General features: G+C 30.8%; 2 protein-coding genes across 2 annotated transcripts; one reads left to right on the plus strand and one right to left on the minus strand.

Annotated features, from left to right (window-relative positions):
• The first annotated feature begins 4,758 nt into the window (after positions 1 to 4,758).
• Positions 4,759 to 6,549, plus strand: LOC18101640 (cytochrome P450 86B1). Its single transcript, XM_006379892.3, has one exon. The coding sequence runs from the start codon at positions 4,797 to 4,799 to the stop codon at positions 6,393 to 6,395; it is 1,599 nt and encodes a 532-aa protein (XP_006379954.3). The 5' UTR covers positions 4,759 to 4,796; the 3' UTR covers positions 6,396 to 6,549.
• A 2,983-nt stretch (positions 6,550 to 9,532) lies between these two features.
• On the minus strand, positions 9,533 to 12,571 carry LOC7473197 (glycosyl hydrolase 5 family protein). The gene is made up of 4 exons (XM_002312621.4): positions 12,096 to 12,571; positions 11,178 to 11,425; positions 10,550 to 11,070; positions 9,533 to 10,434 (listed from the first exon to the last, which is right to left on the minus strand). The coding sequence occupies exons 1-4, from the start codon at positions 12,513 to 12,515 to the stop codon at positions 9,923 to 9,925; spliced, it is 1,701 nt and encodes a 566-aa protein (XP_002312657.2). The 5' UTR covers positions 12,516 to 12,571; the 3' UTR covers positions 9,533 to 9,922.
• Positions 12,572 to 14,728: the final 2,157 nt, after the last annotated feature.

A 14,728-nucleotide genomic window follows, 5' to 3' on the forward strand; every position in this document is an offset into this window, starting at 1 on the left:
GAAAGATATGTTCAATCTCGTAAAATTAGCCAGCAAATATTTTAAGATCAAATTAAAACCTAACTTGATTCATATTATAAATTTAATAAACTCATAAAAAAAACAGATGAAGTTTATGATTTTGCATGAATTAAATTTAATTTTACTAATTTCAGTTTTTTAGTTGAATTTAACAAACTCGTAATTTTAAGTGTGTGTGTAAAGAGATAGGATGGTGACTGCTATCTGTGCTCATTGCTACGTACTGTACGACGCTCGTAATACCTCAGCTACTTTCTTAATTATATTTCTTGTTTTACATCAACTTCAGTTCTATTATTGGAATCTCTTTCAAGGCAAAAAATTAAGTTATTTCCTGTCATATGATGTAGGAATGCTGCATTATTTATCAACCTCAACTACTTAAATCAACTGGTAACTCCTTGTATGTTTCTCATGAGAGAAGGGATTGAGAAGGAGGAGTTTGAGGCATCCTCTACTTGACAAAAATGATGAAGACCCGAGAGAAGGCATAGTTGAATTTTATATTATTTTTAAGATGTATTTTAATTAAATTTTTTGAGATTTATGTGTTATCTTAATGTTATTTGAAAATCTTTATTTTGTTTCAATAAGCCTATTAAACCAAACATATGCATTAAGATTATTAAATAAAGTAAACAGGTACGGGATTAACTTTAGAGTTCTGAATGAGTCTGAGACAATATACTAATTAAATTTATTAATGCAAAATATAAGCAACCAAACAAAATTTATTAAATAATGTAAATGGATACCACACAATGAAAACTTACTTTGATTAACTTTAAAGTTTTTTTTAATGAGATTGAGACAATATATTAACAATTTATTCTATAATGAAAAGCAACTTGTGCTTCTCATGTATGCATTACTAGGTTTTCATTCATGGGATTGATTTTACAACAAATTTAAAACTTAAATTTTTATTAAAATAAAAATAAATATGATATAGATGGAAATTAAGTACAACAACAACTTAGAAAATATGGTAATTTTATTGAGTAAAAAGAATTGCAGATGTAAACTCTAAATTTATAATTTATTTTAAAAAAAACTAATGAATTCTATCTTTTTAGAAATTTACAAGACTTATAAATAAATTTAAAGATATTGAGAAAGTTGAAAAGAGATTTACAAATTTTGGGTTAAAATTCTTAATATTGGCAAAATTGATAATGAATTTTGGTGGATAAAAGAATAAAGAAGAATTCAAAATAAATATGTTTTGAAATGAAAAAAATAATTCCTAAAATTTAATTAGTGGAATAATCAATACAATCCATGCAAGTATTGAATAAAAAAAATTTGAATTTTTAACATAAAATCACATACTAATCAATTTTACGCTATTATATAAAACTTTTAATTCAATCATTAATCCCACCATAATTTCAGTTAAAATCTCAAGTCAATGAGACTTCTAACAGCCTTCTGACTGTACAAATTTTTCAGGTAAAAGTATAGAAATTGGTCAGACTTATAGTAATAGCATTGTGGTAAATAAGTAGACATTCTTCCTCCCTGATTACTGTTCATTCCGCTGGCTATTAAAGGGAGGAAGAGCTTCATTTTTTGTCCATTCCTATTGCAAAGAAGGTGGGATTCTCAAAAACAAAATGAGAAGAGTTGTGTGGACTGTGGAGTGGGTAGTTCTAAGGAGAAATTACACCTAAACTAAACATCTAAGGGAGAGAATCATGTAAAAAAAAAAATTAGGGTTTAGAGACGGAAGGTGAGGAAATTAAGAGGTTGTTTACGCGGCGGCTGCGTTTTATTTAAAACGCAGTCCACAGCTGTTTGGTAATTAGAAAACTTACTTTACTGTGCATGGGGTCCACATGTTTTTTGCGTTTAAAACGCTGGAAAGAAAAAGCAACGAAAACATGCTTTGCATGCACTGTAGAAACCTGCGGACAGTGCAATTCACTGCTGTTCAATTGTGAATTGCACTGTTCACGTGAACAGTGCAATTCACTTGCACTGTTCGTGGTGTTTTTTTTTTTTTTAGTGTGTTAATTGTATTAATTTTTTTTTAAAAAAAAAACTAGTTTAGAGAATTAGATTCATTCGGGATGTGAACAATATTTTTTTCTCGAAAAACTAGTATAGAGTGAATTAAATTTACGCGCACAGTAATATCAATTTTATATCTGATAATATTTTATCTAATTTTATTACACGCTCAAAAAGTTATGAAAACTGTAGTTCTTATCGGATGAATTTTGGACGTAATGGAATTATAAATAGTTTAATGGAATAATAAAAAATATTTTATATAAAGTATTATTTTTTTCATGATGTAATAAGAGTAATTAATTTTACAATATTTAAATTTAAAACCATCAATATTAATATATTTTTAAAAAAATTATTTTATAACCTCAATTTCAAAAACATTCTTAACCAAACACATTAAACTATTTTTTCTTAAATCTCAATTTTAAACACAGTTTTAACCAAACACCTATTTTTTCAAACCAACCTCAACTAAAAGTACTTTTTATAAAATAATTTTTTTTAAACCACAACCACAACAGCTACCGCAATACCAAACACACTCTAAATTAAAGATGAAGAAGAAGGATTGATAAACATTCAATATGGAAGCATTCAAAGCTCATAACTTCACCACACCACATAAGGTGTTTTAAACTTGATTAAACAAGTTAGAGTAAGAATTAACTAATTAAATTCTATCAAAAATTGAAAATTTTGGTTTAGGGTTCTTTGATGAGAATTGAAGGGTATGAAATTGGTATGGATTAATGTAATTATGATGGAATAGAGTATGTATAACTTAAAATATTAAAATTATGATGGAATATTGATTTTTACTTGTAAATGTATTAAAATAATTTTTATTTTATTTTTAAAAATTATTTTTTATATCAGCATATTAAAATTGCATGCTGGAATTAATATTGTTCTTCATCTCTTCAAGAAATAACCTCTAGAATGATATATTAATTTAGTAACCCAATTATAAAAGAAAAAATCATGATGTTAAAATTGTGTTAAATGTATAATAATTTATCAATAGTTTTCAAGGAGTACATATATTGATGCTTTTATATATAACCATCCATGGTCAAATATGTCTCCGTAAAATTAACTCATAAACCCATAGATTAACCCATAATAATTCACTCTATACAATTCTTAGGTAGATATAAGTGCACATCAATCTAAATCCCAGTCCAACTCCAATATGAAACTATCCAACTTCACATAATTCCAAACCATTTCAATTGCCAAGTCTACTAGGGGCGTATAGCATTGAGTTTAAATATATTTTTCATCAAAATCTGAATTTTTTTAGGATTGTTTTATCATTTTAATGTGCTTATCGATATCAAAAATATTTTTTTAAAATAAAATATTTTAAAAAATAATATATACCATACTCATGAACAGTCCCTGAAACGCATATCTTCCTTTAATAAGAGTTAAAGAGTTCCCGTGAAAGAGTGTTTTCAATTATCTAAACCAAACAAGGCGTATAATTAATTTCAATATTACTTTTTATGGTAAGAAAAAAAAACAATTTACATTATAAGATACAAAATGTCCGTTTTCAAACATGGATCTAAAATTAGTATTTAAATAATGCTAATCTCATGGAAATATTATTCCAAAATCACTTATCCAACTTCATCTATCCTATTTATAAAATTCATTCATTTAATGTTTTGAGAGAATATCCGGTAAATTTAGCATTATTTATTTTTTACAAATGCTAAGAGACGATGCGCAGGTGTGTTTGGTATATTGGACATATCAGTACAAATGAAAATAGTCTGGATTGGACTAGACTGTCCAGACAAATACATGCTCTTGTCCTGTATTTACAGCGTAATTGATGTAAGAGAGTGTTTATCATAACAAATGAAAGTATCTGTTTGTGTTCTAAGAATTAAAAAAACAAGTGCTATTTAATATTTGTCTTGTTTTATGTTAAAGTTATTTAATTGAATTTAAATTATATTATTTTGGTGTTTTCTAAAGTTGAAGAGTTATTCTAAATATATAATAATGATTCGTACCATGTATTAAGATCTTTTGATGAAATTTAATTTCAAAGCTTTTTACTTAGCTTTTTGCCAACCTATCAAGTTTTATGTTCTTTGGTCGATTTATTTTTTAATTTTATATTTATAAAGTGGTGGTTTAATCTATGTCATTAGATTAGTAAGTTATTTGTACATGTATATTTTTAGTTTTTTTTTATTAACGTGGGTGTCCGGGCCAGTTTGTGCGTACCTCGACTAATCTCACGGGCCCTGAAGTTAAATGACCATGTAAACCTCTAGTGGCCCTCATATTAGCAACCACATAGGCTCGAACTTGAGACCATAGAAGAAACAAACCCCTATATTTTTTGTTTTGTATCTTAGAATGACGAGCAAAAATATTTTTTTATATGAATGTGGTGTACTACTTTGCAATATTATTTTATCTCGTATGATTCATCAATCTGATTTGCATGTTCATTAAACTTTCATTTCTTTAATAATAAAATGAATATTGCAAAGTAGGGAAAAATATAATTTAGAAAGAAGGGAAAAATATTACATTGAAATTTTTTGCGTATGGAATAATGGCATTTTAATCAAAAGTTAAGGGTGAGCACCTTGAGAAAAAAAAAATCAATCTTTTAACTCTTAACTGCAGCTAAAGTACCTTTAAGCAGTTAGTAATGGCCCTACTTCAACCTCTAAAATTAAGAATACGCAGAGTTGAATGTTTTAAGTCATTCAAAAACTGCCATTTCTGACATGAGAAGAGAGCCTACTATGGCAGAAAATATATTGTCCTCTGCAACGCAATGGATTTACACTCACTCATCATTTTGGGATGTATCTATGGCGTTGTTGGGACTCTTCGTTTTCCAATGCATAAACGATAGGCTCACTAACAAAGGCCCTATGCTATGGCCTGTATTGGGGATCATACCGACCATGTTCCTTCACGTCAACGACATGAACAATTTCGTCACGAGAGCTTTAAGCAAAGCAGGGGGGACCTTCCACCATAAAGGAATGTGGATGGGAGGCGCATATGGAATCGTGACCGCCGATCCTTCCAGTATTGAGTATATGCTTAAAACGAACTTCAAGAACTTCCCAAAAGGGAAATACTTCAGAGAGAGGTTTCAGGATTTGCTAGGGGATGGTATTTTCAATGCTGACGATGAATTATGGAGGGAACAAAGGCAAGCAGTGAGAGCAGAGATGCATTCAAGCCGGTTCATTGAGCACTCGCTCCGAACCATGAAAGATCTGGTGCACCAGAAGCTGTTGAAGCTGACAGATAATCTGGTAAGGTCAGGAGATAGTTTTGATCTCCAAGAAGTGCTTCTCCGGTTTACATTTGATAACATTTGTAGTGCAGCTTTTGGGGTTGATCCTGGGTGCTTAGCCCTAGATATCCCTGACGTTCCCTTCGCAAAAGCTTTTGAAAAAGCAACAGAATTGATTTTGTTCAGATTCCTGATTCCGCCTTTCATTTGGAAGACCATGAAGTTCTTTGGAATAGGATACGAGAAGACGCTGAAGGAGGCAGTTGGAATTGTGCATGAATTTGCTGAGAAGACAGTAAAGGGTAGAAGAGATGAGATCAGGAAGCATGGTAGCTTATGCCATCAATCTGATCTCTTGTCCAGGCTTATTGAGATTGAATATACTGGACGAGGCAAGGAGATGCAATTCCCAGATAAGTATTTCAGAGATTTGTGTGTAAATTTTATCCTAGCAGGGCGAGACACCACATCAGTGGCATTGGCATGGTTTTTCTGGTTAGTACACAGCAATCCACAAGTAGAAAACAGAATACTACGCGAGATCAATGACATTTTGTCCCTTCGTGAGACACAGACAAAAAACGAGGTCATTTTCACAATGGAAGAATTGAACAAGATGGTGTATCTTCAAGCAGCATTATCCGAATCCCTGAGGCTGTATCCATCTGTGCCTATTGAAGTGAAAGAAGTTGTACAAGATGATGTTCTCCCTGATGGTTCCATAGTGAAGAAGGGCGCCCGAGTTTTCTACTGCATATTCGCAATGGGCAGGATGGATTCTATATGGGGAGAGAACTGCTTGGAGTTTAAGCCAGAGAGGTGGATTAAGGATGGAAAGTTTGTTAGTGAGAACCAGTTCAAATATGCAGTGTTCAACGCCGGTCCAAGGCTGTGCCTGGGGAAGAAGTTTGCATACTTGCAGATGAAAATGGTGGCAGCTTCAATCCTGTTGAGATATTCAGTTAAGGTAGTTGAAGGCCATGATGCTATTCCAAAAATGACCACCACTCTCTACATGAAGAATGGACTGTTGGTGACTCTGATGCCTAGATCGGTGAACACTACTGCATCATAATGGCGCTAAATTTACACGATGAATGTTGTTCCAAAGCTTTACTCTGTGTTATTTTGTAGTCTGAAGCTTTATCAGTTAAGCTATGAAACTTCAGTTTACGGACATACCCTCTAAGAATGCTTTTAATTATAAATCTATATAATTATTAATTTTAGGATCGTGAAATTTGTCGAGGTTTTGCTAATTAATTATATGCCAGAGAAGAATGTTTTATTTGTCAGACAACCTCTATGTTTTCTGATCGTTTAGCGTTTCGACACAAAGTACTATCTTGAATATTAGACAATAGTGTTGATGCACGGCGGCTATCGATCCGTGGTGGTAGCTAGCGGTGTAACTTTCAGAGTTTAATTCATTTTATTTATTGGCCAACAATGTTTTTTGCCGCCAGAATCAATATCACGATTAGTCTAAAGATGATGGAGTAGCTGATATGCAAGCCCGTGTAATGCACATCTCATAAATTTTTTAAAAATATCTTTATTTATTAAAAGTCTAAATTATTAAATAAAAAAATTTAAAAGTATAATTCAATCACAATAACTTTTAGAGCCATGAAATAAAGTTAAAGTTAATAGGAGATATCAAATCTTCACATTAAGTGAGGAGACAAAGGAGTAGAGTTCGTATTTATTATTAGACATTTCGTGCATTGCCCATATGGGAATAATAATTATTGGTTTTGAGTCTTTTGACAATGAAATGAATTGTGTATTCTAGTGGTTGATTTTTCAAATATTTTTTTGTTTGAAAATATATTAAAATAATATTTTTTTATTTTTAAAAATTTATTTTTAATATCAGTACATCAAATCAATATAAAAACATAAAAAAAATTATTTTTTTATAAAAATATTTTTAAAACGTAAAAACAAATGGGTTAAAAGTTGTTTCGAGACAAGCACCTAGCTTGAAAACACAAACAAACTTAGCTTATAGTTATGTAATCAAAAGGTTTTTTCAATGAAATAAGATTTGAGTCTTGGTGAAGCTAATGCAGTAGTAATGTAACAAGCAAAGCAATTATTCAGTGTGTGTGTGAATATATATATATATATATATATATAAAGATGGGACTCATAAATTATTTTTATAATAGATTTTATATTTTTATGAGAGGTAGAAGTACAACTACTAATAAATTATTTTATTTATCAAAAAAAAATAATTACTCGTAATAAGCAATGGTTGCTATTATTATGGAATTAGTTATTCTCAAGGCATCCCAATAAAGAGAAAAAAAACTGAAAAGTATCAAGTAAAAAACTCATTACACTATAATTCATTTAAATTTTAGCATAAATTGATTAGAAAATCAAAAATATTTTTTTCAATGAACTCATTGGAACTTAATAGCCAAGTTATCAGCTTCTTTGTAGAATGTTTTAGAGAATAATATAAATTATATCTTGAACCTTACCTAAAAGATTAAGTTTTTAGGTTGAGATGGTTCTTTGACATGGTATCAGAGTCTTGATGACCAAGCAGTCACAAGTTCGAATCTTACCATCCCCATTTATTTGATAAAAATTAAATACAAGATAATGTGGGTCTGTGCAAGTTTCAAGATCAAAAGGCTTTCACTTAAGAGGGTGTGTTAGAGAATAATATAAATTATATCTTGGAGTCTCACCTAAAAACTTAAGTTTTTGGATTTAGATGGTTCTTTGACGTAATATTTAAAAGTATCATTAAACTAATTTTTTCACTATATGATATACCTGTTTTCTTTTTACTCCAAGTTTATGTCACTGTAAGCAATGTTATTCGGTCGGGTACTGACATTGACCCGATCAAGCTATTAGCTAATTGGTTCAACTTATAAATATATTTTGTAATGTGCGAAGCATGAACAAGAAATAATAATAATAAATTGATAAGAACATAATTTTAGAACATGAAAGTCGAATCATGAGTTATAAATTATTTTTAATGAAAAAAAAAGAGGTCAATGTTCGACCCGTTGATTCGACCGCATAGATTTTATTGATAGCAAGCATTAAGGCTAGAGTATTGGGTTTTTAATTGAGCTGATCGGTCCATTGTTTAAGTCTCCCTCTCGTTCCTCCTAACCAACTTCAGTCTCAAAATTGTCATACAATTCCTGGCAAGGCCTTCGAACTTTCAGTTCCTGTCAACTTCATTACATCATTTTTACAATTCTCATCTCAAATTCTACCTTTTATCATGAAGAAATCTTAGATGAATAATGATAACGCCGAAAAGTTTTTGACGGTCTTCATATTAATTTTTTACATTTCAAAATATTTAGATATAACTCGCAACCAAAGCAATAAACTATTGTTACATTAAAAATATATATATCAATGTTTGAGAAGAGTTAGTGAATTCATCCATAGCAATTTTGTGCTCTGGAACTAATTTTTGTCCCTACGCAATTGAAGCTGCTTGTTCTCTGGTAATAATATGCTGCATATTGAAAACTGGTATTGTTAATTATGAAATTGGTTTAGTAATATTTTAAAAAGAAAAAAAAATGAAAATGGTTATAATATGTTCTTGCTCCCCCCACTTTGAGCCAAGGTTGCCTGGTCCTGTGGTGGGAGTCCTAGGAACCAGGCCATTATGATGTTTGAGAATGGTGAACATGCTGCTCAAAATTTCTCTGTACAGTTGCAGGGGGCTTATATTTCTTAAGAAGCAGTAAATCTTTGAATGACAGCTGCATGTCATAAAGATGGAGTAATTAAGTTAAATAATTTCACTTGACAGGAGTAGCATTTGGCAAGATCTTAACCTACTTTCTTTTTGTCTTTTCCCCGCAAAAGGTTGTATCTTGATGGTCTGACACGATGATTTTGTCATGATTGCAGAGCTTATATCAATAAAGATCACTCCTTCAAGAGTAAGGGTGGAAAAAAGTGGAGTAGATGCGATGGAAGAATGGTTTCTGCGGTTAAACCTGCGTTCTGCAACTTGAATAATCTCTCCTATTGATCATATATTCCGTGTCGAAACTATATGGTTTAGACTATTTATATTCTTCATGGTATTAGAAGTTGATCTTTCAGAACATGGTAGGTAATCCGCTGGTTCTTGTCTTTCATTTTCTGAAATGCTTATGAATTTCTATTTTTTTTTAAGGGGAAAAAAGGATAGAAAAAGAAGAGCATGGATTTGGAAAATCTAGAAGCTGTTGTATCCTTTTCATATATTTTCATAGTGGCTGTGCTTTAATCTTGAGCCTCCAATCTGTTGGTTACAATATTACTAGACAGTAGACATTCTTGTGCCTGGATCCATCTGCTAGTTTCTGCAATAGGCCGATATACAAATAGCAAACCTGCACTAAATTGCAGCTAAATTTGACCAAGGAATGGACAGAAGAGAGAATGTTTTGACTGGGCTTGTATGATAGAACAGCCTGTGTAGAGATAAGTAATGTGTCAGACATAAATTCAACCTGACAATTGTTATATTACTTGAGATGCCTGACATTGAACTTCTATATTGTCCAAAGTAGCACCTTGTAAGATTGCTCCGTAGGCAGCTTCTGCTATACAAGTTTATACTGAGCCTAAGAACTTCCATAAGAAATCCTTCGCTGGGAAATTGAGGATTGAACTGATCAGTGACGATGGTTTTGTCATGGTCGAACTTCTTCTTGTGCTATTAACTAATTTAAACCATTGGCTTTCTGGATCGCATGTGTTATCTTTACTCAAACATTTGCAGGTACTTGTAACAATGGTGTTGTTGTAACCTATATCCAGGCAAACGGCTGTGCCATTGGGGGCTTTAGATGACAAGTGCATTTTGGAATCTGAGATAGCTTCCCATTTTGAATTAGAATCTGTGCATATTATACCAAGTTTTGCTGGTTTAGCCAATTCATCTGTTTGTAAGCAGAAGTATGTCCCCTTCACTGACAGTATCTTCTGGGGCGTGTAGTTCCAGGCTTCAGATTGAGTGCAAGGACCTAACCTCAGTGGCTCGAACATTGATTTCCTCAACACACAAAGGCCTGTTGATGGGTGGAAGATCACTTTATGTAGATGAACTTCTGATACACCTGGCCCTGAGTTTTCCACAAACACAACCTTAAGGATTATCTATAAAAAAAAAACAGTTGAATGTATCAAGAGCACAAGATGCAGATTTAAGGAACTTATACGAGGCCACAAACGCCATACCTCGAAAAGGAGATTGGAGGGCAGATATTTGCTGCAAAAAGGTTGAATTCCTAGTCTCACGCCAGTTCGAATTCAACACCCCATAGTACTCATTCATCCCTATAACACCTTGCCTAAAATAATAACTTCCAACTAGCGTCCACAAAGCCCAATCAAAGTCAAGTTCAGCTGCAACACCAAGGAAGCATCCCAAGTATCTGTTATCATTAACATTTGTCCCTCTTTGATCCACCCCAAACTCACTCATGAACAATGGCCAACCTTGGTCCAACAAAAATCCAGATATCCTCATCATATTATCCACCACTCTTCCACACACTTGGTTCGGGTTGCCATTTTTCCATGCCTGCCCATCTGTAAAACCATACCAATGCACTTCAAACACTATTTTACGACTGAATGTTAGATTCACAGGTCGATTGCGCAGGAAAGACAAGTCTTTGTCATAATTCAGGCCCGATAGAATGACAATAACATCGGGGTTCGCAGAGTGCACTGCTTCAGCTCCTTTTTGCATGTACCTAGCTCATGTCATTAGCATGTTAACAAATCATTCGATTTAGGAAGACAACAATTGATTCAGGACAAATATTTCTTTTTTCAAAAAAATTCACCGAGGACAAATTACCTGTACCAATCATTGACGTTTTGTTTGGGGCCTCGAAGCTCATTCCTCAAGCTCATGCCAACCACATTAGGCACACCATTAAACATGCTCGCCATTCTAGTTAGACCTGTGATCCATAGATCGGGATCGAAGTATTGGTCACCGAAGAAACCATTGCCGTCAGAATTACTGCAGCACCAACCAGGCTTGCTTATGTGATTGTCCAATATCACCATCACATTATTATCCCCAAGGCTAGACACCACTGCCTGAAACACCATTAATCTCCATTTCTTAGAAGGAAATTAAATTAAACTAATAGTGCAACAGTGTTCTTTTTTTACCAAAAAAATAGTTTATAATACTAAAAAAAAATTGAGAGAACAAGTTCATTTTCACCTAAAATTAAGGATAGTTTTGAGTCATTTAACCTTTTTTATTGATTTATTTGAAATCCCGTTAAGTTTTGGGCTATACAACAGAGATAATTTTTTAGAACATAATAGGAATTATTGAACATACAACCATTAACTATTTCAGCTTATGTTGCCTTTTTTTTTTTAGTAAACCAATGTAATAATGTTGTTTGAAGCCTTGCTAAACTAACGAAATTTAGCATCATGATAAGGGTCATAATGTAAATTACAGAATATAGGACTTTAAAAACATCGTTGTCGCCGTCGGTCACCATCCATCTATCGTCATCCCGACTTCTTCTCTCAGTAACCTTGTTCTTATCTCAAACCCTCGTAAGCACAAAAAACTTTAAGCATTATTTTTAAGGATGACTTGGTGCTTAAATTATATAAAAAAAAATTGCCAATCAACATTATGTAAATTATCTTGTAGCTACCGCCACTTGCAAAAATATTTCCATGATCTTGTTTCATTTTAATCTTTTTTAGGTAATGTTAATTTCTAAGCAGAGAAAGCTATTACCTGGTAAACGTTAAGGAGGGGGAGATCAATGATGGAGGGGTTGTTGGCCTGGATACCAGAGATTGATTCGAGCAGACCAAGGCTTCGGAGAGATTGTCTTACAGTGAGAGACCCCAGAGTGTCATTGGTTACCAGGAAAACTGGCCAGGTGAGCCTAACACAGTTGAACCCCATGGACACAATCCGCTTGGCGATAGCATCCATGGGCTGCTCGCTAAGCCCCTCGGCTACCATGACCTCGAGATGTGATACCCAATTCACGCATGCCAGCTTCACTCTTTGCCCGTTTTCGTCCACGATCCACCGTGAGTTAGTAGACAGAGGGAGTGCCGTGACATGCTTTTGTGGTATCATCACATCAGAGAAAGTTACAAGAAAAGAGAAGATGGAAAGAAAAGAGAAGAAAACTATCCTATCCATTGGTGGATTTGTTCTGACTTGGAGGTTTTCCGTGGGTCGAGCTCGATGTCCTCATTTATATCCGAGGGAATGCATGTATTTCTTTTTAGACGGAGAAGTGTGGTAGAAGTTAATTTTTGTTTTTTATATTAAAATAATATTATTTTTTTTAATTTTTTTTTATACTAGTATATTAAAATAATTTAAAAACATTAAAAAATATATTAATTTAAAATAAAATAAAAAATTTTAATTTTAATTTTAATTTTTTTTAAAGTGCTTCCATACAATACTTTAGTCATAAAAATAAATATATTTTTTTTATAAAACATAAGTCGGATTAGGATTTTAGTTAAATTAAATAAGATATTAATTTAATTAATCCAGATAGGTTTTAAATAATTTAATTAGGGGTGTTAGTAAGTGAGTTTGAAATAGTTTTTAAATACTTTTTAAGAATATATTTGGTATAAAAAACATTGAATTGTTGTATGTTTTAAATAAATAAAAAATATGATTTTGATGTGTTAATATTAAAAATAAAAATAAATTTTAAAAAATTATTTTGAAATATTTTGAAATAAAAAATTATTTAAAAAAAACATATAAATCTAAATTCACAATAAATCATTACCAAAAAAAAAAAAGAAACTAGACTCAGCAACTTTCAAATTAACCTGATACTCCAGTATCTTTTACAGGTAATTTTCAAATCAAATCTGAGTATTATAAATTTTAACTTGTTTTTTTTTTTTTTTTTTTGTATTTTTTCGTAATGGTAAAACATTTTCCGGAATAATGTGATATTCCAGCTCCTAACTATTTGATGTTATTGATGGATAATAACGCCGAGAAGAAATATATTTTTAACCTGTAAATGAAACGGCGGCAATCATTTACAATGTACTAATTTTCTAGCTTTTATTATGCTGCGAGTTTGATAAAAATAAATTTATAAAAATATTAAGTTCTAATAAATTTTTTGATATTATTATTAAATTAGATATTTTAATTTTTTCTAACATGACTTTTATTTAGCTATTATTTAAAATTAACCCGTGAAAATTATTAAGATATAATCTAATTAATTTAACAATCAAAAATAACTTAGATAACTTATAAAAAAACATGATTTAATTTAAAATAAACCATGTTTTTTTTTTCATAACAAAAAGCTTGTGGCTTATAATAATTATGTGAGTTTTTTTTTTATTTCCTAATACCACTAAGCACACACTTCCCTAGTACTTGGAAACATTGCTATTAATGATGCAAACATGAAAAAAAAACAATAAGAAAAATATAAAACTCATATCAAGAAATACTTGGAAACATTTCTATTAATGATGCAAACTGGAAAAAAAACAAAAAGCAAAAATGTAAAACTAATATCAAGAAAACATTCATACAAGAATTTTAATTTGTATTTTATTTTTAAATAGTTATATCAAACTTGATCTATTTTCTTAAGAAATTTTACAATTCTCTGAATAGTTTAGAAACCAACATTTATATGGAAAAAAGAATCATAATCATAAATAGAAAACACAATATAAGATCTAAAATTAAGTTAAAAATCCAAAAAAACAAAAACAAAATTATCTAAAACAATATCTTTCAAAACCTAATTTAAGGATTTTTCAAAACTTATGGTATTTTTATATCAAATTATTGATATAATGCAAATAAGTTTTTTTAGAATTTAACTCATTAATAGCATGTTTGGTAGTGTGATAGAGATTAAATTTCAAAGTGTTTTTTCGTTCAGAAATGTATTAAAATAATATTTTAAAAAATTATTTTTGATATTAGCATATCAAAATGATAAAAAAAAAACATTATAATTTTTTTTGAGATTATGATGAACCTATGAAAAATTAGCAAAATTTACAATTATGGCATTTCTACATGAAGATAAGAACAAAAAAAATAGTATAAATAAACAAAGTGTAGAGTGATAAATATTCAAAGTGTAAAAAATAAAAATAAAATATTTTTATTTTAAAAAAATAAAATATTTTTATTTTAAAAAAATAAAAAGAAAAAAGAGAGGAAAAACTAAAAAAATATTACAAAAAACATGAAGATAAGAATAAATAAATGCTAATAAATAGGACAAGTTTAAAATGATAAAAATATCAAGTATAAAAAATATAAAAAATACTTGTTATCTAAAATAAAAAAAATCCCTGAAATTTATAATTTTATCATTACTGCATACCACTACAATAAAC

Source organism: Populus trichocarpa, chromosome 8 (assembly GCF_000002775.5).
Source record: "Populus trichocarpa isolate Nisqually-1 chromosome 8, P.trichocarpa_v4.1, whole genome shotgun sequence".
Classification (NCBI taxonomy): Eukaryota; Viridiplantae; Streptophyta; class Magnoliopsida; order Malpighiales; family Salicaceae; genus Populus; species Populus trichocarpa.

Bases quoted from the DNA above. Each gene is read 5' to 3' on its own strand.
- LOC18101640 (XM_006379892.3), top strand. From the start codon at position 4,797: ATGAGAAGAGAGCCTACTATGGCAGAAAATATATTGTCCTCTGCAACG.
- LOC7473197 (XM_002312621.4), bottom strand. From the start codon at position 12,515: ATGGATAGGATAGTTTTCTTCTCTTTTCTTTCCATCTTCTCTTTTCTT. The intron at 11,426-12,095 runs GTAATAGCTTTC...ATGGTGTTTCAG, and splicing joins CCCTCCTTAACGTTTACCAG to GCAGTGGTGTCTAGCCTTGG. The intron at 11,071-11,177 runs GTAATTTGTCCT...GACATGAGCTAG, and splicing joins AACGTCAATGATTGGTACAG to GTACATGCAAAAAGGAGCTG.